Here is a 27,408-nt window from a genome sequence, read left to right on the forward strand (position 1 = left end):
AATTATGGCAGCCTCCTCATCTTTGGCAATACAAGAAGTTGCCATTTAGAAGCCAGAATTAAACCACTAGGATTATTCATTTTAGCTGTTGGCTCTTTTCAAAGAGGGAAATTGCTGGAGCAGCATTTGAGCAGGAACTAATTGGCAGCATTAGATGGGAGTGAACTGCACTAAAGAATGGGACTGACTGCAAGGTGTGGGAGAACAGAGGATTACAGTGGGATGGGACCATTCACTTCCTTTTCCCCAAATTTCAGCTAATACCCAAACCCCAGGGAGCTCTGCTGTCCACAAATGCAGTCATCAGCATTCCCTGCTTATCCCTCCTGGCTCTGGGGATTAACACCACTGTTTTACCTTTGTCTATGAAGGGATCAGGGAGGAACACACTGATGCCCTGGGGGTCTGAGCCCCACGTGCCCCTTCCAACAGATGCCAACTTCAAGCACCAGCAGGAGCACAGGGAACGAGAAGAAACATCTTTACCCCTGCAAGAGCTGTAACACAACTGCCATTCACTCACCATGTAGGAGACTTTAAAAGAGTCAATAATTGATTACTCACTCGAGACACAGATGAGCACTCTAGCTGCAAGAGAAATTCTCAGAAACAAAGTCAGGAAACCAGAGGTAAGGAGATGGGGGAAAAAAGCGTTTTGGAAAGTTTGAAACAATTTATTGAGTTGTTCTGTACAAGATTAACAGTTTTCATACCACCCCCACCATCTTCAGCAAGACAGTGCCAACACACATAAAAAAAAATAGAATAGTAAACTGCAGCTCTTACACCCAAAAGGAACTGCCATCCCCAGGTAAGTGCCATGGGAGCCTATCCCTCCCCATTCCATCCTGGAAGCGCTGCAAGTTGCCTCCCCAAGGCAGAGGTGCCAGCCTGGCTCCCCATCAGCTGCTCTGCATGGGCCTGCCTTGCTGCCACTCTGCTCCACACCACTCACTCATTCATTATAGCATGTAAAGAAAAAATATCCCACAGAATTTCCACCACATAAACATTTCCCTGAGGCAAGAGGCTTCGCTAAATTCCTAGAAGGAGGGCATTCTGCTCTGGCCGCGCACACCGGGGCTTCCCAGCAGAAGCATTCAAGTGAAAGCAAAGAGAGGGAGGAGAACCAGTACCTCGAGTCACTCATGAGAGCCCCTATCCTGCCAGGTGTCCCAACCTTTCAGCTCCCAGGGGAAGGTGAAGGTGCCAAGCACCCCTCAGGATGAGGCCTTCAACAGGAACCACGCGACATCCGCTGCTCAGAGTCCACCAAGAAATGCTGTGCTTCGTTTTACCCACGCGAGTTCTCTTTGGCTCTTTTGCTACAACCTAGGTATTTTCTGTAAACAGACTTGAAATCTGAGCTGTATCCATTAATGTGAAATACAATCAACTCACTGATTCTTGGGCAGTTATGCATCAGTTCAAATTGAAAACAGTCTTTCTCAGATCTTAACAAAAAAGAGGAAACTAAAGCAGACATTTGCTGGTATCCTGGGGTCAGCATCCTTTCCCAAAGCTCAAGGAGGAAGCTACAAGCTTTTCCTTGGAATACCAGTAAATTCTATGTGGATCAGCACTATCACTACACAATTGGGACGTGGCTGTGGGGCCTGAGAGAAGACAGACTGGGCAGAGCAGGAAACCAAACCTCAGAAAGCTCAGGTGGAGCCTCAGCCTGCCCTTAGCCTGAAAGGGGGTGCACAGGGAGAGTATTTAGGTCTAAAATTAAGAAAAAATGAACAAGAAAAGACACCCCCCAATTGCAGATGGTCCCTGTTCCTGCAGCTGTGCTGAGCACATGATCCTGGTGCAGGTACCATTGAGGAGAGCAGTGGTTTTCTCTGGAATTCATTTGACATGGGACCTTGGTTCATCTGGCTCATTCCCTCTGCCCACCAAATTGATCCTAACTCACAACCCTAGGAAAGAATGGCTTTAGGGGAGGGCCTGGAACCCGCCTGCACATACTGGGATGAGAACTAGTGCTCCTGCTGGATTTGGGACTGTGCTCAGTCACCAGGTCACCACTGAAGTCCAGACAGTGCAGCTTTTTTTTTTTCCTTTTTTTTTTTTCTTTCTGATGTGCAACCATAAAAAGCTCTATTAAATAAACCAGAGTACATTTTAAATACAGAATGATTAAAAAAGGGTTGAGGAGCACACAAAATAGGGCTGAAATGTGTGTCACTAGTCCATTCTTGCTCCACCATAAAAGGCACTGGAATTATGTCTTCCGATCCATGTGACATGCTAAGAAGTGTCCCATTCAATCCAATGCATTCAATGGCAATGAGGATAAAACTGAGCAGGAAAAAAAGCATCCCTTTGGAGGGGAAAAAAGTCCAAAAACTCAAAAGAAGTAGAATTCTGAAAGTCGATGATTGAATCTAAAAATGTCTTTAGTCTCTAAAGAGTCTTCTGTCTCCTCCAGAGGGGAACATCAGGTGGTTCCTCAGATTCACCACACAGGAAATGTTAAATCCTCCAATTAAGTGTAGCACAGTTTTATAGTACAATTGGAAAGTCACTCAAATGTCTTCAAGAAAGCACTGGCAGTGCTAGAATTATCCAAGTAAATCCAAAGCAGAAGAAAGAAGCACCTTTCATACCCTCCACGGGGAGACCAAGGAGGTAACTGGACTTGGAGGTACTTGGCAGCTACAGACACAGGTGGGTGGGAATCCACTGCAGGATGAATCCACCTGAGCCTCCCTGCCAGTTCCAGCTCCTGCCAGTGCCAGGGAATGCAGGAAGGGCAGCAGCAATAAAACAGTGCTACAAAAGGCTCCTCTCATCAGGGCATGGCTCAAGGTGGCCCCATGTGTGGGGCTCAGCTCTGAAAGCCTCTGAGCAGACCCCCCAATGAGTTCCTTGTTGCAGTTCAGTCTCTCCAGTTGTCATAAAAAAAAATGAAATAGAAAAAAACCAAAAAGAAATCAAAAGACACAGCTGGTATCCAAAGTCCATGACCTGTTCCTCTGGATTTTATCCTATGGGTGCTGGAGCTCCCCTCCTTGCAGGCGTCACAACTTGCGCTGCTGTGCATTGGACCCTTTGCCGTGAAGCTGAGAAGCATCTGAAAGAAAATAAAACCAGCTGGGAAGGGGGTTCAGCACCAGCCCGTGGAGGGTGGGCAGCTGGGACAGCCAGGCCTCTGCACAGAGGGAAAGACCTACTCTTCCTTCCCAGCACCAAGGAATCAGGAAGAAGAGGATGTGCCTGGGGACATCTCTGCACTGGGAGCAGCCCAGCCTCTGAGGAAGGGACAAAGGAAGCACTGAGGGTCCCCTGTGGGTTCTCAGCAGAAGCACCACGGCACAATTCCAGCTGCCAGGGAACTCCCTGGCCTGTGCCCTTCTCTAAATCCACCCTGCCACATCTCCCCCTCCAGGAACCCCAAAATACATGGTGTGGCTGCCTTGCACCTACAGGTGGTTGGAAGTAACCTGTTGTACATTTTTGCCGTTGTAATCCCAGAATCACTGAGGTTGGAAAAGACCTCCAAGACCGTGGAGTCCAACCTGTGACCCATCCCCAGCTTGTCCCCAGCCTAGAGCACCGAGTGCCACATCCAGGTCTTGGACACCTCCAGGGATGGAGACTCCAAACCTGTCTGGGCAGCCCCTGCCAATGTCTGATAACCATTTCCATGTAGAAACTCCTCCTGATGTCCAACCAAAACTTCCCCTGGCACAGCTTCAGGCTGTTTCCTCTTGTCCTATCACTGCTTGTGTGGGAGAAGAGGCCAGCCCCTCACCTACAAACACCTTTCAGGTAGGGCTTTAGGTGCTTTATTAATTATTTTTAAATTATTTAATTAGGTGCTTTTTAAATGAAGGCTTTAGGTGCCCACTGATAGCAACAGGATCCATAGGAATCTCACCACTAATGGAACAGAAAGGAATGGATGTGGAAAAAGATGAGGAGAAGAGAAAATACACAGAAGAGAGAAAAAGGAAGGAAGTTCAAGGAAACATAAGTTTTCCAGGAGCAATTAAAACCACTTCAGACTGTGATGAGCAAAGTGGAGTACTGAGATGTGCAGCTAAGCAGCAGTGGCACCCAGCAGTGCAGCAACAGCTTCTCCTCCAGGCCAAGAACAACTCCTTGCATGCAAGAGCTCAGCCCAGCACATCCCACAACCACAGAACCAGCACCAACCACATTCCCAGCCCCAGCACAAGGCACCTCCACCAGCAACAGCAGCACTGACCACACACAGGCAAGCACTGGATGCTCTTTGCTCAGAGGCTTTTGGGTGAAGATGGATGTAAAAGCACTTTTATTTAAGGCATCAACATTCCCTTGCATTTGCAGCAACCTCCCACGCACCTTGCAGCATTCAGACACAGCAATGCAGCTGTGGGCAGATGCTGGCACAGCCAAACACAGCTTGTGCCACAAAACACAGGAATTCATTTTAAGGTTATGGGGGTCACTTAAAAGTCTACTGTGTTCTACAGAACTGGGAATGTTCCAAGAGATGGCAGCACCAGGCTCCTTCTCCAATCTTTAAGTGAAAACATCAAGTGAGAAAGCAGGTCCTTGCTGAAGCTATATCCATAGTTAGTTTTCCTTCACTTATTCCCAGTGGTCCTTTGTTTTCTGGCCCTACATCCTGCTCAAGAGTCCATAAAAAAACCTCTTCTGTTATAAGCCCTATGAACAATGGTGAGGTGATCACTGAATTCCCTCAACTAAAGGGACAAGGAGCTGCTCCTCAGTGAATATATTCCACAAGCCATGTTCAAGGGACAATCCCTGATCTCATCCCAGGGAGTGTGATCTACAAACAGGAAGGAAGGGTCTGTCACACCAGTGATCACTGCAAGGACCTATTCAGCTCTACCACACCAGCACAGCACAACCCACCTCAAACTTCAGCAAAGGAAGCAAACCCAACCAATTCTTTACATTTTCACGAGTGCACAACACTCTCTTCCTTCTTCAGCAAACAAGCACCGTGCTCAGCAGTCAAGGGTGCTTTATTCCATGACTCCTCCAGGAGGCTACGTGGTTATCCATGCACACAGCCACAGGACCAGGCTAGCACTCCTAAATCAGGCTCACTTAGCCCAGGAAGACCATCCCAACAGGAGCAGGTACTAAGGTAATGGCACTGATAAAGTGCTAAAGAACACGCCTGAGAAAGCAGAAATAGGAGTCACCAGGGCAGCTCCCTGAAGCAGGCAAACACAATCTGCTGGCACTGAATTTCAATTTTCCTTACTTCTCTCCTTCTTTGGAAAACTCTTGTTTTATGCATCACTTCTGCAGGCATCAAACTGGGGCAGGAACAGGCTTAACTGCCAAATCCTCATGGTGTGAGCAGCAAGTGGAGCAATCTGCATTTACACTACAAACTTGTCATGAAGGAGATGCTGGCAATTAACTCACTGCATAGACACAAGACAGTCTGGTCTGACACATTTTTTGTAGGTCACCAGGAACAAAACTCCACAGAGCTGGAATATTCATTCCAGGGCAGTCCTGGCAGGCTGTGCACAGAGGCACCACTTTCATCCTGGTAGGGTAATTCCAAGTATCTCCAGGAACCAACACTTGCTGTAAGCACTGAGAACTCATCATTTCAGAAATCACAGATTCCCAGAATGGTTTGACTGGAAGGGACCTTAAAGCCCATCCCATTCCATCCTCTGCCACGAGCAGGGACATCTTCCACTATCCCAGGCTGCTCCAAGCCCTGTCCAACCTGGCCTTTCAGGGATCCTTTCAGGGATCCAGGGGCAGCCACAGCTTTTCTGGACAAGCTGTGCCAGGGCCTCCCCACCCTCACAGCCAATAATTTCTTCCTAATCATGGAATGGTTTGGGTTGGAAGGGACCTTAAAGCCCATCCTGCTCCACCCCCTGCCATGGGCAGGGACACCTTGCACCAGACCAGGTTGCTCCCAGCCCCTCACTCTGTACCTCAGAGAGGCTTTAGTGACAACCACACAGCTGGAAAACATGGACAACCCCTTTGGCTCCAGCCCTGGAGGAAGGATCTGCTGAGATAGAGGGAGACTCAGGAGGCAGAAGGAAAACACGAGCATCTGACAAGTTACCTGGCAAACTCTGTGGTAAATGAGTGGACAGGGCAGAGTGTGGGAGTGGCGCTGCATGGTGGGGGCTGGAGTGCAAACCAGCCAGAAGACCTAGAGAGAAAAACAAAGAGAGGAGAGGGAAAAAAAGGAACAAATACACATCCAAGACAGAAATGAGCAGAGGAGCTGCAGCAGTTAGCAGAAGTTGGGTTCCAGTTATTGGCACTTCTGGGCAAGCTCTAGGGATGTGCCCAAGGTTCTCCAAATGCAATTGCTGGAGACACAAAAGCAGGGACCACAGCATGAAGCAACAGCCAGAGAGATGGGCTGGTGTGCAATGGGCCAGCCCAGCAGATGTTCCAGGTGACAGCACAGGCACAAGTGACACACAGGTGACCAGCAGGATACTCACTGTGCCCGAGGCCGTGGTGGAAAGTTCCTGGAGCAGGTCCCGTAACTATTGCATCCTTGGAAACTCCTGCTTTTGGGGAGGAGTCGGAACTGAAGGAGATGACATGGAGAGGGAAAGAGTGAATAGGAGAGATAATACCTAACGGGGTGGAGCTCAGGGCAGCTGGCAGCTTTGGGTTGTTGGACTTGTAGGATGGAGCCAGTACACTTAAGGAGGAAGAACTCGTTAGCAGCACAGCTCCACTAGTTCCTTTCTGCAAAGCAATGGAAAAGATCAGTCAGGAGAGGGAGAACCAAGACACAGCATCATACTTACAGATCTGCAAAACATGGAATGCTCAAGGGTTTCCCCTTGGGAAAAGCACCCTCCCAGCCAGGGCCCAAGAGATGCCAACACTGCAGATGGACATTGGCAAGCCAGCTCTTCTGAATGTGGCCACACTGGATTTGCCTCCATGCTTCCCTTGCTCTGGAATTGTGCCTCCATTAGGCAAAGTTTCCACACTGCCTGTGAGTTCCAGGGATATGCTGCTTATGGCAGCACACACTGCTGGCAACTCCAGGCACTGAGATCTGACACCCAAGGCACCCCGGGATGTTATTCAGGATCTCTCTCATGGATACAGGCACCACTGGGGAGTGCTACCAGCTCTCTATCTCAGGAGCAGACAAGCTACATAAACTGAGCAGTACATGCTTTCCATTTAAATACACTCCTTGTATTTCCCAGCTCTTTCCATGGGGCATGAAGGAAGGCAGGGATGAGTAGCCAACAACAAATAAATACAACATTAGGAGCTATTACTTTTTTGCTATAGATAAAAATTAAGCCCCTTTTACCATTAAGTAATACAATATTTTAGTAACACAAGTCTGTACTGATAACCCAGAAGTCCTCCCTAAAATGTTCTATCCTAACAAATATTGGGAAAATTTCTCCATGGAAAGGGTGGTCAGGCACTGGCACAGCTGCCCAGGGCAGTGGTGGAGTCACCATCCCTGGAAGGATTTAAAAGCTGTGTGGATGTGGCACCTGGGGACATGGTTTAGTGGAGGCCTTGGCAGTGCTGGGGGAATGGCTGGACTCAATTACCTTAGAGGGCTTTTCAAACCTGAATGATTCCATGTTATTTATTCTATGGGCCACTCATGATGAAAGTGGCAATAATATTAAAATTACTTGGAATAATTTAAAGAAGTTTGTAGATCTAATTAATAACAAATTAATCATTACACTTTTAGTTTATCCAATGAATTTTACCTCTTGTGATAAATTATCTTACTGCATTTTCTCTAAATCCAAATGGGAGCCCTACAGTCCCCATAACTTGCAGAGCCAGGGCAGGACCATGGCATAGCCTGGGCAAAAACTGCCCTCTGGAAGGCAGCACAGTATTCAGCTTAGTGGTTATTTAAGCTGAAAATGAAAGCTGGAATTCTGGAGGGCAAACCCAGGGCAAAGGCCACAACCTTCTAGTCTAAAGCAGCTAAAATCCAGACAGTCATTGAAGAACTTCAGCAACTGCTTTTGAAGTGCCCCCTTTAGGGCAGTTGTGAAGAAGGCAGGAGCTCCCAGCACTGCCCCCTTACCGGCACAGAGGTAGAGGCTGTGGTGCTGCTGACCACAGCTGGCTTTAGGGACGAGGTCAGCAACTTGGCCACCCCCTGGGTGCCCCCACTGGAATCTCCATTGGAGCCCCCAGGAGGTGCCACCAGGGTCAGCTTCTGGGAAACGGGAGTTTTCTTCACGGAGGAGCTGGAGGCCGGGCGGCTGGAGGCCGAGCCCGGGGAAGGGGCCGGAACGCTGGGCAGCAAAGTCCCAGAGGAACTGCCCTGGTTGGCAGAAGCTCCAGAGGAGGAGCTGCTGGAAGAAGCCCCGTGCTTGGAGAGGGACCCAGCGACGAAAGGCGATTTGTAAGATTGTCCTGAAGAGCCGGAGCCACTCGAGTGCTTCCCGGCGTAGCTGAGAGATGATGAGGACAAGCCTTGGCTCTTGTGGGAGCTGCTGGAGTTTTGGGTGCTGCTTGGGGACGTGGAGGAATGGAAGCTCTGAGCTTTGGTTGATGACTTGACCTGCTGGAGGAGGGAGCGCTGGGGCAGAGGGGTGGAGGACTTGGGATTCTGCAGTTTGACAAAGGCAGCTGGGGAGGTGAAGGTTTTCTGGAGCTGGGCACCAGGGTGGAACACCTTCACCTGAGAGCCCGGCACCGGCGTCGAGGCCGGGGGCCCGTGGCCTGGCCTGACCAGGCTGTGGTGCTTCTGTTTAGCCTGGTGGGTGTCAGGAAGGATTTTGCTGGGGGAGGCTTGGCAGGAATGCTCTTTGTAATTAGAGTTCTCTGTCTTCTTGTCTTGAGAAGACTGGCCCAAAGCCAGGGCCTGCTCAGCTAGGAAGTTTAGAGGAGACTGGAGGGAACCAGAGGATGATGTAGGGGAAGGGTTGGGCTTTGGAAATGTCCTCTTCTCCTCTGAGGATGCAAGAGTTGGGATCTTCTCTGGTGGAGCTTTCGGAGCTGCAGGAAGAGTAAAGTCAGGGCTCCCTGCAGCCCTGCTATTTAGCACAGCCAGTTCCTTGGACACGGCTTCCAGGGAAGAGGTGGGGTTGTGAATCAAGTCCTCATCCAAAGAGTCATCCTTGAAGGTGGCAGGAGTGGCAGTGCTGCTGGCAGCTTGGGCTGTCCCAAGGGACAAGAGTTCCCTGGTTTGGGCACTGATGCCTAGAGCTCCTCCCTGGGGCTCTGAGGACAAGGCCAAGGTGCTGCTCGAGTGCAGGGAAGGGACAGACACCGACAGCTTCTTGTCTGGCTTGCAGGAAGAGTCCTGGAACATCACAGGAGAAGACACAGTCAGAAGAGAGACAGGGTTTACTGCTGAAAGGGGTGGGAAGGTTCACAATTTGTGGGTAAAAGGCAGGATACACATCTTCTGTGCGCATGAGCCCCCAGTTCCCTCCCAACTGCCACTGCCATCAATTTTAGCTGCTGTTCCAGTTGTTTTTCTAAGCCAAATACAGAGCAGAGCCATTTCACAGTAGTTGATGTACACGTACAAAGCTCCAACACAGGGTTCAGGATGGCAGTCACTTGACTTTTGGCACATACTAACCAAGAGAACCAGAAAACAGAACTCACCTTCACTTTCACCTTAGTAGGAGCTATAACTTTCTTCTTTGCCCTGTTTGGAAGAAGACAAGAGAAACATGGCTCAGTGCCTGCCCCCAGGGAAGGAGCCAGCTAGGGAGCACACCTGGCCCCTGTTAGTGATGATCTTTGCAGGGAACAGAGGCAGCATCTCAGGTTGCTAGGATTCAAAAGCACATGACATTTGGTTGCTGCTCTTGGAAGCCCCAACTGCCACACAGGGAGCGGATCAGGAAGTGGAGCAGAGTCTTGGAATGGCAGCAGAGCAGTGAAACTCTCACACACACATCCTGCATCAGCTGCAGGACCCCACTGCTGCCCTCCTACAGCAATGCCCAGAGAGAAACTGGCACAGAGACTGTTCTGCAGAAGTTACACCTTCCTTTTGCGTTCCCAGAAGAAGCTGAGGATGCAAAAACATCTGCCAAACTCCCAGAGAATAGATCTGGTCAGATGCAATCTCTGGTACAAGATGTCCTGGAGATGCTGGGTGGTGTGGCTGAGGGAAGGATGACTCTACACCCTATTCCACTTTCCCTCACTCATGCAGTGCCAAGAACAGGACTGTCTGCCAAACTGCCACCAGCCTAAATCCGTGTCCTCATCTATTATCAACCACCAGCAAGATCCATGAGACCCTTTGGGTTAAAGCCCCTGCCCAGCTGGATTCTGATGGCTGCCAACACCAGCCTGGTGCACCCACCTTCACTAGTCTGAGCTGATTGTGACCCTCCTTGAACCAGGCAACAAGAGGGAATCCAGAATAAAGTAAGGACCAAGTGAACAGGCTGCAGTAATCACACTCCACTTTACCTCCCTGAGCCTCCCAGGCCCAGCACAGAGGCCTGACTCCAGGCTGTTGAACCAGGGGCAACCTGGCTTTAAACTTCTTATTTTTGAGCTTACTGAAGGCTAAAGCACCTCAGGAAAGTGTTGGGAGATGTCACACACAAACAGCTGCTCTCTCTACACCTCCCCAAAGGAAGCAGTGCTGATCTATGTGGGGGGAGCCAAGCAAGCTCAGGTGCTCCTGCATGATCCCCCCAGGCCCCAGGGAATGGAGATCACCAGTTTTCACTCCAAAGGAATGCTGTGATACTCACAGGACTGATGTGAGGTGTCCATGTACACGCCTGCTCTCCTTAAACAGTGTCCTAAGAAGGGAAGAGAGCAATGAGAAGTGATATCCAGCAAGACCCAGTAGAGCAGCTGGGATCACTGGACACAGAGCTGCACAGTACAGCAGGGCACTTAGTGAAACTGCAACCATAGAGAGGAGACAAATATTCAGCCCTTTTCCAGGAAGATCATCCTGAGCTGCCCCACACAATTCTCTCTCTGAGGAGCAATGCCTGTAGGCACTGGAAAGGCCATTAATGCAGTGGTTGGACAATGCCTAAGGAAAAAGCTCTGCTGGCTTAAAAAGCCAACTGGAGAGGCAGGATCATCACTCAGGGCCTTACTGCTGCCAGAGATCATGCAAGAGCTCTTCAGCTTCCAGGGAGAAAGTTCCCTTCCCGTGCCTCTCACACAGCAATGAAGGAGAGAAGGGTCTGTGCTGCCTTTGTGTCCCCAACCAAGAGCTGAGGTGACTCTATACATCACAACCCTTTCTGGAAGGACTGACTGAACACAGCAAATAGACTGAGCTTCATCCAAAACCCTGCACTACTGAGGGTAAACCAGAGGCTCCCACAAACACTCTGACCCAAATCAGCTGCCACTCAGCTGCCCTCTCACATGTCAGGGAGGAGTTATAAACATTCCTTCAGTACTGACACATGGAATGTGATTCCTGGCTGGTATTAACAGACTTTTGTCAACATTTTTCCCTTAAAAAGCAAGCTTACATTAACCTAACATTCTGTTAATCATCTCTTAGCATTAATGAAGGAAACAGACTCATGGCAGGCCTCTCTAACTCATACATGAAAGTGCTGCTCTGTCCACCTTCAGGTTCCTATTACTGATAAACTCCTGGGATCATGATGACAGCAAATCAAGCTGATTTATCCCTAAAATAGTGAAATTTTCCTAGAGCCACCAATCCCTCCCCATGGCTGTCACTCTACCTTCTGCCTTTAAACCAAGTCAGAGAATATCTTGAGGTGGATGGGATCTAGAAAGATCAAGTCCAACTCCAAGTCCCAGCAGGAGAAACCATTGTCCTTGAGCCATTGGAAAGCAACCAGGAAATCCATTTTTATTGAGGCATTACTTACTGTACTTAATTCCACTGGAAGTGCCTCCTACGCTGAGTCTTGGGTGAAAACCCAAATGCCCAACACCAGTTTCACCATCAAACTTGGAGCTGAACATTTTAATTTCCTTTCAGCCAAAGAGAAGTTTTTAAAACCTTGCAAGGTGAGATCACCAGGCTGGGTATATCTTCATTAACTAAGGAGGAACCTTCCCCCACCTCCTAATGCCATCTTTCAGCTCCTGCACCACCACACTGCAACCACTGAGCTTCCTGTGCACATACAACTGCAACAAACAGCCATGGACTTTTCCAAGTGGATCATACTTACTGCTCTTAGGAACTGCTACTACATCTTCCTTTATCCCCCAACACCCAGAAAGCAAATTCAGCAGAGAAGACACCACTGCCCAGCTCATGAAATGCAAAGAGACAGATCATGGAACAGCTTGGGTTGGAAGGAACCTTAAGATTCCAGAAGGAAGACTGCAGAGTTGTCCTTTCATTAAAAGTATTGAGCAAATCAAAGCAGGCCAGAAGATGATGACAGTCCCAGCAAAAGGGCTCTGCCATTTGTGTGGCTCTCTGCCACTGCCAGCTTGAGGCCAGGGATGATGGAAAGTGGGAAAGAGCAGGAAACAGCAGTGAGGGTACAGAAACCACACCAAATTCCACTGACTCTAATAAGCCCCTAAAACTTTCCTACTTTGCCTTCTTTTGGGAATACTCCAAAGAAGACTTCACAAAGTATCTGAAAAATGTATCCTTTGTGATTATAAAGTGATCTTCTGTAATACAGAGCCAAGAAAGCACAGACTGGTCCATGGGCCTGACCTCAGTGCCAGTTCTACCTGCCAGTGGCACCTGACATCAACATGGCACCAGGGATACTCAGCACTGCCATTTACAGTCCTGGCTGCACTCAGGAATTTGTGAGGTGAAAAGGGACAGAGGGAGAGGGAAGAATATGCTGCAGGGCAGGGCTGCCATTCACAGGGCCCTTAGCAGGCTGGAGAAAGGGACCAACACAAACTTTGTGAAGCTCAATGAAATCCAGCACCAAGTCCTGGAGCTGGGATGGAACAACCCTGGTCAGCAGCCCTGCAGGAAACCCCTGGGGGTCCTGGGGGGAAAGCTGAAGGGAAACCACTGCTGCAGAGGTGTCCTGCTGAAAGCAAACTATCCCCTGCTCAGCACCTGGGAGTGATCTGGACACAGATCCAGTTCCAGGGTCCCCACAATACAAGAGAGATGCCAACAAACTGGAGACATCCTGAGGAATAGGGACACATGGCAGCCAAGGGGAGGTGGAGAGAACTGGGTTTGTTCAGCCTGGAAAAGGAGAAGCCCCAGGAAGAGTCTAATGGCAGTTTTCCACTGCCTAAAGAGATGTGGGGACAGGACCAAGATGGAGTCAGACCTTTCCCAAAGGTGCACAGTAGATAACAAAAGCAGGGAATATTCAGTTCAGTGCAGGAAGGGGAATTATTGGAAATAAGGAGAAAAGATTTCATGGAGAGTGATCAAGTACCAGAACAGGAGCCCAGAGATGCTGTGGGAATCTCCATCCTTGGGAATTTCCAGAATTCCACATGCCAAGGCCCTGAGCACTCTGATCTAACTCTGAAGCCAGCCATTCCCTGAGCAAGGGCAGGACTAAACGACCTTCCCAGGTCCCTTGGGACAAGGAACCCCTTGATTCTTGCTCACCTGGCCTGCATCCAGCCTTTTGGCCAAAGGGGCTTCACCTCTCCTTCTAGGAAGGTCTTCACGTAATCCTCTAGAGACTGAGCCTTATTCTTGTCAAGGACATAACCATCCAACTTAATCTTCACCAAGTGGCAAAGCAGACCCCTGAGGAACAGGAAGATTTCAGATACAGTTATGCAGATTGACCTTTCCCACTTGGAGATCATTCTCTTTATCCAGGCTGGATAAATACAGCAAGACACACCGGGCTCTTGCCGATACAACCCTGCACTGCCTCCTCAGGAAAGGGGAAGGGAAAGGCACATTCCTGCTCTGTGTGCACACACATGGATGCACCAGGAAGAAAAGTCTTGTTACCCCTTGCCAGTGTAATCTCCTGAAACAGCTGAGGTAGCAAGCCAGTGCCAGAGCCACAGGCACCAGTAACAACCACAGAACTGAACCTCCCAGCAAGGAGAAGGCAGGAATCAAAGCTGGCTCTGTCCTACATGGATCAGCGACACAAATGGATTTGTTCCAGAATAAGAAGAAAAAGAGAGCAGGACTGATTTTCCTTTTACCCTTTGTCACTCTCCCCTGTTCTCAGCACTCCCTTCTCTGTCAGTCCCCCAAATGCCAGGGGCAAGAAAATGCAACAGCTTCAACTGCTTCTACAACCAGAAGCTGGGCATGTGAAGAGTCTGGGCTGCAGGATGTCAGCAATTCAGCTGAATCCCTTCTGTTCCCAAAGATCTGACTCTCTCTTTTGGACTCTGCACAGAGGCTTCTCAGCACTTCTCTCAGGGTTAGCCTGGGCCTGAAATCAGCTTCAGGGTGAGATGTAATAAATGCAGTAATGGCTTCCATAAACAGCACCATGTGCCACGAACCTCCAAGCTGACTGTTCCTACAGGTGAGCAGCACTGCTCTGTAAACAAGACACAGACACCAAGATGCTTCACTGCCAACTGCAAAGAGTAAGACAGGTCATGAGTTTGCTCAATATCTTGAGTTATTCAAACCTGATTTCATCATTCCACTGGAATTTCTTCCGTGGGCCCGCGACTCGCTTCCCTCCCTTTTCTTCATCCTCATCATCATCAGAACAAACTCGCTGCTCTTTGTCTTTTTCCTCTTCCAGCATCCTGAAATGGAGACAGAAAACGTGGAAGTAATTGTCCTGCAGGTTCAAGGGGAGGATTAAGTATCTCTGAACAGCACTGGACAGAGGTATCAATATCAGCAATCTCTGGCTTGGGGTGCAAGCTGAGCTATGAGCTCAAGGTTAAGAAATCTCCCAATATTTTGTACGAGATGATGGGACTAATCCAGCCTGACTTTTCCCAGGCTACCATGCTCCTAAGGACACGCCTGCACATACAAAACCCTTCAGCCAAGCTCTGGTCCCAGCAGTGCTGCTGTAGCTGGCATTGCCACAGACACCACGAAGAACACAAATGGCTTAATTAAGCCAGTCAATGTCCATCAACAAATTTAGCCTACAGAAGAAAAAGAGGTGGCAAACTTCAGGAGAGCAGGCCACAGGAAGCCTGCTGGGAAAAGCTACAGATGGGGAATGAGCAGATGAAGAGCTTACTTGGAAAACTTGGCCTGAGTATGGGCTTGGCATTCCTCCTGGTACTTGGCCACCTGCTCTGGCATGGCACTTCCAATGGCTTCCTTCAGCTTCTGCAGAGGCTCCTTCAGTCGGCCACCCTGGAGCGAGCACAGAACACCCTGAAGCTCCACATGGCTGGGACACCAAAATCCAGCCGGGACAGTGCCCCCAGAGGACACAGCCTGTCTGGGGACAGCAGCCACTGGGGACACACAGGCCTGTGCTGGCCATTTCCCTCACCTGCTCGTAGAGGTAGAGCCTGCGGGCTCGCTTGAGCAGGGTGTCCTTGCTGCAGGGGAAGAAGGCAGCCAGGTGAGCGTAGACCCCCGAGCGTACCTGGCTGCTCAGCTCCCGTGTCTGCAGCTCGATGCTGTGGGGACAAACACAGAGTCAGCAGGGACTCCCTGAGCACTCTCAGGGAGTGGGAGGCAGGGAGAGAGGGACAAAGGACAAGGCAAACTGTGTGAAGGTTCTTTGGATTCTACAATCAACAGATTTTATCCCAAGCTATGCTTCGAATCTGGGAGTAGCTGGAGAAGGAACAAATGGAAGTCAGCAGTGTCATCTGTTCTGCAGCTCTCCCTGGCAGCTGCATGCAGGAGGGTCAGGCAGTGAAATGAGAAGAGCACACTGGTTATGTCAGATGCTGTGGCACTGGAATTCAGGACAATACAAAATCAAACTTTATCCCCTGGGTTTCAACTTCCAGGTGAGCAGATGAGAGAGATCAGCGTGTGCCAAACCCATCTATGCACTTAAACAGAAGTTAGGAGGCTGGCTTTTTAAGCCACCTCTCAGTGTCAGAAGGTGTAAAAGATTCATCATCCCCATCATCAAAGTCACAGAATGCTTTGGATTGGAAGAGACCTTAAAGCCCATTCCACGCCCTGCCATGGCAGGGATACCTTCCACTATCCCAGCATGTTCCAAGCTCTGTCCAATCTGGCCTTGGATGCTTCCAGGGATCCAGGGGCAGCCACAGCTTCTCTGGGCACCCTGTGCCAGGGCCTGCCCACCCTCCCAGGGAACAATTCCTTCCCAATATCCCATCCATCCCTGCCCTCTGGCAGTGGAAGCCATTCCCTGTGTCCTGTCCCTCCATCCCTTGTCCCAAGTCCCTCTGCAGCTCTCCTGGAGCCCCTTTAGGCCCTGGAAGGTCTCTGAGGTGTCCCTGGAGCCTTCTCCTCTCCAGGTGAGCACCCCCAGCTCTCCCAGCCTGGCTCCAGAAGGGCTCCAGCCCTTGGGACATCTCCATGCCCTCCTCTGGATCCTCTCCAGCAGCTCCACGTCCTGCTGCTGTTGGCCCCAGGGCTGGAGGCAGCTCTGCAGGTGGGGTCTCACCTGAGGGGGCAGAATCCCCCCCTCCTGCTGCCCACACTGGGGCTCAGCCCAGCACAGGGGGGTTTCTGGGTGCTCACAGGGGGGCATGTCCAGCCTCTCACCCACAGCACCTCAAGTCCTTCTTGTAGGGCTGCTCACATTGAGTTCTTCTCCCAGTCTGTACTCATGTCTGGGCTTGCCCTGACCCAAATTGTACAGCAAATTTGTACAAATCTATCTAAATCTGCTCTGAATAAGGCTGAAGTGATTGGTTTGACACCAGACAAGGACTGTTTGTGCAGCCAGCACTGGAATGCTGGAAGGTGGTAATCAGCCCTGGAAATGAGAGGGAAAGAGAGTCCCAAACCTCCCCTTGGCAGCTCCCTGCAAGTGCCTGGATAAACCTTAATGAAATTAAAGCCTGGGTGTCAGTATTACTGCACTGATCACAAAGCCCTGTGCATTCATCAGCTCTCTCCATGCTCTGGCAGAAGAATGAAGCCATTATCTGCAGCTGCCTGAGCAACACTGGAACTCTGCAATTTGGGGCCTCAAAACACAGAGCAGGAATGGAATTCCTCCAGTTTTCCCAGAGAACCAACTGAACACAGCAGCCTTATCCCAGTTATAAACAATTCTACATAGCATGTAAGTTAAGTAGCAAAACATGACATCCCTCACAGGGAGAGATTTACTGGTCTTGCATCAAGCTAAACTCACAGGTCAAGTGACCAAATTTAGGTACATAAATATCAGGCAGCATCTTGAGAACAGGAGGCCTGGATACATCCCCTCCAACATTCTCCCACCTCATCATATTTCAACTGAAAGCATTTCTAGGAGACTTTCATGTATCCTGGGCATCTTCTACCTGGAAGACCTGTACAAGGACAACCCCACAATTCCTGCTGAACCTGCTCTTGAATTTACCAAAAATGTTTTCTGCCTAATGCTCTCTGCTGGCAGCACTTACTCCAGTATGATGTTGTTGATGTCCTGAGTGAAGAATCTCTGCTTGCCTTCTCCCTCAGCAGCTCTGGCAGCCTGGAAGTCAGGACATAACACAAATCATCAGCAGCTCACAGCTGGCACATGCAACCAGGTGTCTTCAAAACCACCACAGAACTACTGCAAAACAAGGCACAGTTTTATTTCATAAGCTCTGTCACAGCAGAAGTGACGTGGTGCCCTGTTCTCTCACACCTCTCCAGTTCAAGTCCAGCCCTGCCTGAGCTGGTAACACCATGTCCTGCACTCCTGGTGACCTTCCCAGTCTGGATTCTCCTCTCCAGATGCACTGGAGTTACCACTCTGGAGTGAAGATTCCTCTGTTTTGTGGGACAAAGGAGGTGGCTTGGTGGCTTCTTTGGCAAACTTGCCGTGGGGACAACAACAGCTTCAGGGCATGGTTTTGGCTTCTCAGTAGATTGAGGAATATGAGCACAGAGCTTGTCCCTGGACCAGGAAAGCTCATCCTAATCACATCTAAGGAAGGTTGAGGAAACTTATCACCAGGTTTTCTACATCAATCTGGAAATTAAGCCAAGACACCAACAGAGAAGAGTCACAGCCACAGGGGATGTGTTATTTCCAGTCAACACCATGGAAACAAAAAAAAGTCTTGTTCAGGAAGCTTCCTGAGCTATGACTGCAGCTCACAAAGCACTGCCCAAAAACATCACACCCATGAAAAACATGTCCAGCAGGAAAATAACTCCAAGAGATGAATGAGATAGTAGCAAATTGCCAAAAGCTTTCAGTTTTTTCTGAGTGGGGATATAAACAAAACTGGGATTTGGCACAAGACAGCACAATGAGTTAGTGATTCCTTGCACAGGAAAGGAGACCAGGAGAGGATTTTGAAATCCCATAATTTACCACTCCAAAGTTGAGGCAGGCAAGCAATTAATTTACACCCAGAGGGTGAACATTCCTCCCTGGTAGCAGCAGGTGGTATCAAAGGAGAAGGCTCAGTGCTAAGGAGAATCCTCAACAGGAAAATTACTTAGGAAGGAAAGGGTTAAAGTCAAAGCAGCTCAAGTAGAAGAGGAAATGCCTGGAAGCTCCATTTAACTCAGGAGATGCTCCCACCTCTGGGATGGAGAGACTTGGCTCTCAGACAGAGGTACAGCACCTCTTCATTCCCACCTGAGCTCCCAAAGTCCCAGCTGACCCAGAGGTTTCAGTTTGTTGCTTTTCTTAACATCCACAATCCAGCAACAAGAGACATAGCAGCAGGAAAATCTAAGCAGGAAAATCAGTGGGGACTCTGCTATTAAACTGTTTCACAACACCAGAACAATTAACCTGATATCTTGGAACTTCCAAAATACTCTCCTTTAACTCAGATAGAGTCAGAAACAGCTATTTTGGTGCTTTCTGAAACAGAAACATCCACCAAGAGCCCATTATTTTTATCAGCTGCAGCAATACTTGCTTCAATTCCTCCTCCCCTCCCATCTGCTCACCCCCACTGCACAACTCAGCAGAACAGTTCTCTAAGAGCAGCTTATCTTTAGTAACAGGAGTTACTCAGCATCTCTTAAGTAAGAGGTGCTCTAAACTGAAGTGCCCCAAGAGGCAGAACCACCACAGAGCTAGAAGGGCACGTCTATGACTTAAAATCAATGTTTAAAACCACACCAGCAGAAGGAACAAAACCTCCCAGCACTTGTTGACAGGCTGATGGTGATAGCCCTCACACCACAAGGCTGAAAGCACACTTTGACATGCCAGGAAGGGATCCCTGACCAGCACCCAATGTTTTCCTTCTCCAAAACAGACTGGAGCTTCCCAAAGCACACCACCTTTTGGAGAAGATGTGTGAGTCCCCCAGGAGTCCAGCTGCAGGAAGAGCTACTGGTGAAAACACACAGGATCATCCTTCTAGACATGAATATATTCCACTCCCTAAATGGTACCCCAACAATGAGATGTCAAAAATGGTTAAAGGACTCAAACTGACAAATTGGTGCAGCTCCAGGCAGATCAGCAAAGGATCTGCCTGTGAATGGAAATTGTTCTAGAAAATGCCCAAGCCCCATCCACAGGGATTTCCAGGTCTTTTCCCAATGTAGAGCTGTGGCAATGTTTTCCAGCTGCACCCTCTTACTTTACACACAGTGCACCCCTTCACTGCCCTGACCAGCACAGCACATTAAAAATATTATGGCGGAACTTGTCCTTGTCATGGTTTTACCCCAGCCTGCAACTCAGCCCCACACAGTTGCTTGCTCCCTCATCCAGGTGTGATGGGGCAGGAAATCACAAGGGTAAAAGTGAGAAAATTCATGGGCTGAGACAAAGCACTGTAACAGGGAAAACAAAAGCCATACAAGCAAAGCAGAACAAGGAATTCATTCCCCACTTCCCATGGACAGGCAGCTGTTCAGCCATCCCCAGGACAGCAGGGCTCCATCACATGTAACAGGTTGTTCCTTGGGAAAACAAATGCCATCACTCCAAACATCCCCCTCTTCTTCTTCCCCCAGCTTTATATGGTGAGCATGACCCCCCATGATCTGGGATATCCCTGTTGGGATCAGCTGTCCTGGCTGTGTCCCCTCCCAGCTCCTCGTGCCCCCCAGGCCTCTCTCTGGCAGTGTGGGGTGAGGAGCAGCAAAGACCTTGGTACTGGGTGAGCTCTCCCTGCAGAGCAATAATAAAAATATCCCTGGGTTATCAGGTCTCTTTACAGCACAATTCAAAACAGCCACTGTAGGGAAAATTACCTCTATCCCAGCCCAAACCAGCCCTCCAGCCTCAGTAATTCACATTTCAGTTAATTCATGTCAAACTGACTCTGGACATTACTTCTTGCATCAGGTCCATACTTTGCCAAGAAGGGTAAAGAAGGAATCCTGATCAGGTGTGATCTTGAGTGTTATATTCAGTAATTAACAAGGTCCAGCACCTGGACATCACTCGACATCTGGGCCTTCAAGAAACTGACTTAGAGGAAACAGGATGACACAAAGGTGTGATCCCAGTGGATGTGAGAAACTCCCCCACTGGAATGTCCTCTGTCCCTGGGTGCTGCCACACACACCCAGCAGATCTGTACCCCTCCAGTAAAGACCAGTCCCCACTGCCCCCAGGAGCTGCTGTACCTGAGCCAGTTCCTTGATGCGTTTCTCCAGGGGTGCTGGCAGCCCTTCTGGGAGGGATGGTGGCTGCTTGAACTCCTGCTCCAAGCCTGTGCCACCAGGGTCGCTGCCATCCTCCACCTCGGGGAAGGGACTGCCCTCCGGGGACTCGCTGAGGAGCCGCTCCAGCTCCAGCTCGCTCAGGGAGTCCATGGCTGTGGCTGCCTGGAGCAGGTCACTGTCACTGGCGTGGCCAAAGAGGGACAGCAGAGGGTCTGCCATGGCCTCTGCCTCCCTTGGGCCTGCAGGGTCTACTGGGGAAGGAGTCACCACTTTCTGCTCTTCATCTTTTTTCTTCTGAGCATCCTTCTCCTTCTGAAACTTTTTCAGCATCTCCTTGACACTGAGAGCTCCAGAGTATTTCTTCTTTTTCTTCTCCTTACTTGCATTTAATGCTGTGAAGCTGCAGACAAAGAGTAGAAGGGGAAAGGGAACTGAATAAAAGATCAAGGAGCAGAGAGGGTCCCTTCCCCCCCCCAGTTCACTTCGGGCACAATTCCCTGGAAAGTCTTAGCCCCTTAACCAATTACACTAGAAAAAGTATTTTACAGTTTCTAAAAGTCCTAAGGTTCTGGCCACTCATCTCAGCTCAGAGAAGGCTGTCCTGACTCACTGCAGAGAGGTGCTGGGGCTTAAACCATCTCCACAGAGCTCTGCTTTCATTTAGCTACATGATATTATTGTTACTCCAGTAAGGAAGGTTGGGAAATGCACAATTAGTACAGAGGAACTGAGGCAGAACAGAGTTGGTGTGGAGCTTTCTGCTGTGTTAAAACCAGGAGAGCAAATTCCTTTCCTTACTCACTTTGAAGGAATCACACACTGATGATTCCATACCAGACACATGGGTTGCTGCTGCCCAAAAGCAGATCCATGCAGGAAAAAATCCATTACAAAGAATAGTTAAAGGAAAAAGGAAAAAAATTAGGAGGAAAATGTAGGGAATGAGTGAAAAACAACAGATATAGATACTGAATGAGACAGTCCAGGCAGACCAAAGCAAAGACAGAGCTACAGCAAAAGATGACTCCGAACAAAAAGAAAAAACACTCAATTTTACAGCCCAAAAGCTATAAAGAGCTGAGCACTCATCCAAGAAATACTTTGGCCAGGAGTACAAAGGACTGCCCAGAGAGAGCAGTAACACAGCCTGCCTTGTAACCTCTCCCTCCCTTGCCATCCCAACACTCATACAGCCCCGAGCCCCAGCCCTTCCCACCTGCCTTTCCTCCCACAGCTTCATCCCAACAGTTCTTATCTTCACTGTCAGTGCCTAAAGAGAGCTCCAAAAACACCACACCACAGAAAGCTGTGCCCCTCTGTGCTCACACACTGCTGCTGTGGAGCTGTGCTCCTTCTCTGATCATCTCCTGCCTTTCTTTCCCACTTGAGAAGCAACAGAGGTTTTCCTGCTGGTGTTTGCAATGTGCATTTGAGCCACCCCACACTGCAACAGGTTCCTACTGCAGCCAGCTGGAACCCTGACACAAGGTGCTGAGTGGCAAGAATTCCCTCCTCCCCTCCTTACCCAGCTTTTGGAAACTTGGACTTCTTTGATTTCTTTTCCTTGTCATAAGAATCATCCTTCTTCTTCTTCTTTATTTTTTCACCCCCATCTTTCAACTTCCGCTTCTGCAGAGGGTTAAAAACGAGTCACAATCAAAGAGTTTCCCACAATATTACCAGGACTCCCAGAGCCACTTTGGGACCTCTCCCAGGAATGTGAAAACACAGGACTCATTAACCCAATCCCCCCACATCCTTCACCACGGTTTTGGCACATGTTGCCTTCAGCATTTGACAGCATCCCCATAATGCTGTGACTTCCAGGGTGACAGGGAGCTGCTGTCACCTCTGCTCTGGGAACCAGACAACCCCACTAGAGCCTTATCCAGGCCAGACATGCTTCATTTTACTAAGAAATTCTAGGATACAATGGGATTTCAAGTGCTTATCCCTATTCTGTCCATACCAAGTCATGAATCTCTCCCACTCTGGATACTAACACACTTTCAGGCAGCAAGATCTGAGCTGTAACAGAGGGAATAACTGAGAAAGCTTCCCTGCTGACCTTGGGACACTTCTTCTTCTTCTCTTTGACATAGTCATCCTCAGACTCAGAGGCCTGCCGGAACTGCAGCGTTCCTGAGTTGATGTAAAACCCTCCATACTTCGTCGTGAGAGAGGCAGGAACCAGCTCATCATACTGGAAATAATAGAGAACAGTTTATTAGCAATGGGAGCTTGGTTACTTCATTCCATAACTCAGCTGCTTGGAAGATGCAGTGGGATTCACAGAATCATAAAATATGCTGGGTTGGAAAGGACCCCCATGAGGACTGAGTCCAACTCCTGGCCCTGCAGAGACACCCCAACAATCCCAAGCTGTGCCTGAGAGCGTTGTCCAAATGCTTCTTGAGCTCACACAGGATTGGAGTTTTGGCTACTTCCCTGAGAAAGCTGTTCCAGTACCAGACAATGCCCACCTAAAGCTCCCTGACTCAGCTCCAGCCATTTCTTCAAGTCCTGTCCCTGGTCACGAGACTGAGGAGATTGTGCTCCCCAAAAACACACTGGAATGCCTACCAGCATCTCCTGCCATGCAGCTGCCCCAGGAGCTCTCATTCCCTGGCCCTGGCACCCTCCTGGCTCACTCCCAGTCCAGGTTCAGCCTCCCAGGCAGCCACCTTTAGCCACTCTCACACCCCCAGCACTCACAGCTTCCGAGTTGTCGATGAAGGAGTCGGACTCATCATAGCCATACCCCATATCAATCAAATCCTGAATCCGGTCCTTCCTGCGCCTCTTGCCACCCTGAACAAGGAAACATGGACACTGTGATCACTTTTCTTTCCCAGCACCACACTGAGACACCCTGACACAGGACAGCATCACTGGCTCCAGAACAGAAAAGCTACAGCAGAACCAAACCAGGGCTGGCTCCCATTACCCTGTACTCCCAAGGTGTGGTAAATCTAGTTTTAAGCCTTGTCATACAGAAATGAAACAGTGCAGCCAAATGAAAAACTGCCAGCCAGACTCCACACTGAACTGGGTCTGTATCCCTTCAACATTCCTGCCAGGGCTCCCTTCCATAGGGCTTGCTCTTCCCTAAGTGCTCCAGTGGGTACAGACTCAGCTCTACAGACATCAAACACACACAGAGTGTGTCAGGGTGACCCATGGGCCAAATCTGTATCACAAAACAACACACAACTTGCTACCCAGAAGTGCCAAAGGGTATGAAAACCACAGTGTGGTTTTAGTGCCAACCACAGACATAAGAACAGAAAGGAACAGATAAGACAGATCCATGCAGCAGGGTCCTGAGAGCAGTGGACTCATCACAGCCCCATGCTCTAAGACTTGGCACATTCCATCCACAGCAACAAAGCCTAGAAATTAAGTTTTGCTTAAGGAAATTCAATTTGATCAATTACATTAAGTGATCTGCTGCTCACTTTAGTTCATGTCATTCACGTTAATCCAACTCATCTGATTTAAGAATGAATCTGAACTATTTTTACAGCCCTGAGATAGAAAAAGACCATAAAAACCAGCATGTGGCAGCCAGGATAAAGGACTAGGGGAGAACAAGAACTCGAGAGCCATTAAAAGCACTGCCTGAGAGCTGAACAGCACAGCCCAGACCAAAGAATAACACAATTTAAAGAAGAAACACTTACATATTTTTCTTCAAACTTCCTAGCAAGAGCCTCCACTTTATGCCTTTCCTTTTCCTCATCATTGAAGGGATCAGACGGATCTTTCTTCTGTAGAAACAAAAGGGTTAAAACCATGCCAGTCAATCCTGTCACACTGCCACCAAAACCCCATGAATTAAACCCATTCTGACTGGAGCAGCTGGGCAGAAGCTCAGGTAAATCAAGCTTTAGGACAGTGCTGATCAACATCTTCACCAGTGACAGGGACAGTGGGATCAGGGCACTCTCAGCATGTCTGGAGATGCCTCCCAGCTGTGTGGTGTGGTTGACACACCTGAAGGTGGGAGGCCATCCAGAGGGACCTGGACAGGCTGGAGAGCTGGGACCATGGGAACCTCACCAAAGCCAAATGCAGGTGGTGCACATTGGAACCCAGTGGATCAATCCAGGCTGGGAGATGAAAGGATCCAGAGCAGCCCTACGAGAAGGATTTGGGGTGTTGGTGGGTGACAGCTGGATTTGCCCTGGCCATGATCACCCAGAAACCCCCCTGGGCTGGGCTGAGCCCCAGTGTGGGCAGCAGGAGGGGGGGATTCTGCCCCCTCAGGTGAGACCCCACCTGCAGAGCTGCCTCCAGCCCTGGGAACAACAGCAGCAGGACATGGAGCTGCTGGAGAGAGTCCAGAGGAGCCCATGGAGATGCCCCAAGGGCTGGAGCCCCTCTGGAGCCAGGCTGGGAGAGCTGGGGGTGCTCACCTGGAGAGGAGAAGCTCCAGGGACACCTCAGAGCCCCTTCCAGGACCTAAAGGGGCTCCAGGAGAGCTGCAGAGGGACTTGGGACAAGGGATGGAGGGACAGGACACAGGGAATGGCTTCCCACTGCCAGAGGGAAGGGATGGATGGGATATTGGGAAGGAATTGTTCCCTGGGAGGGTGGGCAGGCCCTGGCACAGGGTGCCCAGAGAAGCTGTGGCTGCCCCTGGATCCCTGGAAGTGTCCAGAGCCAGATTAGACAGGGCTTGGAGAAGCCTGGGATAGTGGAAGCTGTCCCTGCCCATGGCAGGGGGTGGAATGGGATGAGCTTTAAGGCCCTTTCCAAACTATGCTGGGATTCTGAGAGTGTCTCTGTGGTTTGGGTTCTCACAGCTAATTTTGTACCTGCTTCTGCTTCCCCCAACCCTCAAAAAAAAAAAACAAACCAAAAATGAAGTGGCATAAAACATCAACTGACTGCTAACAGTCCTGAAGGAAAACAGTAAAAGGAATAGAATCCAGTAAGCTTCTTTTCATTGACAAACATTCCTAACTCAAAGTTTAGATGCTACAGGAGTTTACATTCATGTCTCCTTTGGTGCTCTCTGGAAAACAGCTCCTTATCACTGCCAGCCACCCAGGTATCAAAACTCACTTTAGATCCAGCCATTCCAAACTAAAGGAGCATCACATCCCTCACCTGCCACCAGCACAACATCCTCCCAACACCAAATTCCAGCCAGGGCACAGGAGTGACACAGTGTGACCTGACAACAACTGTGGGTCAGTTCTCCTGCCTGCAGGATGCTCACCTGCCCTCCTCCCACCTTGCAGCACCTCACAGCAAACACAGACCCAACTCTTAAAACAATGATGCTGAGACAGCCTTTGAGACCTTCAGCTACAACACAGGTTTCCACAGGCCCCAGGGACACTCACCTTGTCACCTGAAGAACCCCCTTTCACCTTCCCTCTGCAGCTCTTGAGGAGATCTGGGTAGAAGAACTCCGGGCAGCGTTTGTGGTCTGGCTCGAAGAGGGTCAGGGTGATCCGCACGGCCGTGGCCGCTGGCTCGGGCTCCGGGGGCTGCTCTCCATCGTCCTTCCGAGACCTCTTCAGGAAGCTGCTGCTCAGTGGGCCATGCAGAGTGGTGAACGAAACCCTGTGGGGCTCTGTCATGGCTATGGCCAAGTCTTAGCAGGCCTCACGGCATCCTTCCCATTGCATTAGGAAAGGTCTGTCAGGCTGCACTGATGGATTTCACCAAGGATAATTGAGGATGCTGGCAGCAGAACAAGTGCTTTGCTTTTGGAGTTTTCTCGGGAAGTGACAAAGGGCCGTGCTGCGAGCGCTTGCTGCAATCATTAGAGAGAAGAAAGAAAGAAGTCAATCCTTGTACCAGTCTTCCCTCCAACACTGGAAGTTCCCCGCTATCCCTCCAGTCCATTGCAGATCTCTCTCCTCAGACCACACCGCTCCATCTGTAAGGGCTGAAGGAAATCCAGCTGCCGGGGAAACAAAACCAGCCTGCCAGACTCGCTTTGACGCGGCCCAGGAGCCCTGGGCACAAACACCCGGCTGGGCTGCACCTCCCGGGGCCGGGGCTGCACCTCCCGGGCCGGGGCTGCGCTCCGGCCGCCTGATCTCCCGCTGCACGGAGGCCCGGACACCACCGTCCCTGGGACAGCAGCCCAGGCGGGGGCTGAGCGGGGCCCGGGGTGGCAGCGCGGCCGGAGGGAGCGCGGCCCGCGGGGCTGAGGGGAGGCTCGAGGCCGTGGTGCCGGGGGCGCGCAGGGGCCGCCGGGCCCGCCCGCCCTCACTCACTCACCGCCACCGCTCCGGGCCCGCGCCCGCGTCACGTGGGCGGTGCTGCCCTCGCGCCGGGCCGCGCGCGCCGCGGCCAATCAGAGACCGCTCCAGCGGCCACGCCTCGCAGCGCAACCAATCAGCAACCGCCGCCGCGGCCACACCTCGCGGGAACGGCTCGCGGATGGCTGTCCCGCACCACGTGATCGAGGGGGGCCAATCACCGCCGCTGGCACCGCCCCGGCCCGCCGGCCCGCGCGCGGCGGCGGGAGGGGCGGCAAGATGGCGGCGGCCCCTGAGGGAGCGGCGGAGGTTCGGCGGGGAACTATCGGAGAGGCTGCCCGCGGCCCCTTCACTCACCGAGCAGCGTTTGGTGGAGCCTCATGGGAATCGGTGGCGTGAAGGCTCCAGGAAGCTGCCGCTCGTGTGCCTTAAACAAGCTCAGGTTTCCTCCATGGAATGAAATGAAACTTAGGGAATGTGTGCAACGATAAGGGGCAACAGAGTAATCTAATATATCTAAACAGTGGCTCGAGTGGATAAGGCTGCAGGCTGGTGCTGGAAGACCTTGACTGGAGATGAGAAACTCCCAGCAGACCCTGAAGGTGCTGG

At 50.4% G+C, this 27,408-nt stretch overlaps 1 protein-coding gene across 5 annotated transcripts; it reads right to left on the bottom strand.

The window, feature by feature from the left end:
• Positions 1–53: 53 nt before the first annotated feature.
• On the bottom strand, positions 54–26,859 carry UBN1 (ubinuclein 1). Of its 5 annotated transcripts, XM_058849618.1 has the most exons (18): positions 26,819–26,859; positions 25,930–26,345; positions 24,259–24,345; positions 23,291–23,386; positions 22,644–22,778; positions 22,101–22,204; positions 20,537–20,975; positions 17,401–17,471; positions 15,348–15,477; positions 15,087–15,205; positions 14,512–14,634; positions 13,511–13,654; positions 10,704–10,754; positions 9,592–9,634; positions 8,054–9,280; positions 6,465–6,717; positions 6,074–6,163; positions 54–3,082 (listed from the first exon to the last, which is right to left on the bottom strand). In XM_058849618.1, the coding sequence occupies exons 2-18, from the start codon at positions 26,167–26,169 to the stop codon at positions 3,030–3,032; spliced, it is 3,405 nt and encodes a 1,134-aa protein (XP_058705601.1). In that variant the 5' UTR covers positions 26,170–26,345; positions 26,819–26,859; the 3' UTR covers positions 54–3,029. The 5 variants fall into 5 exon arrangements, with proteins under 5 accessions (XP_058705601.1, XP_058705604.1, XP_058705602.1 ...); XM_058849621.1 differs by lacking the exon at positions 13,511–13,654 and having other exon boundaries at positions 25,930–26,833; XM_058849619.1 differs by lacking the exon at positions 10,704–10,754 and having other exon boundaries at positions 25,930–26,833.
• Between the last annotated feature and the right edge of the window lie 549 nt (positions 26,860–27,408).

The sequence above is a fragment of the Poecile atricapillus genome, chromosome 14 (assembly GCF_030490865.1).
Source record: "Poecile atricapillus isolate bPoeAtr1 chromosome 14, bPoeAtr1.hap1, whole genome shotgun sequence".
NCBI classification, from domain to species: Eukaryota; Metazoa; Chordata; class Aves; order Passeriformes; family Paridae; genus Poecile; species Poecile atricapillus.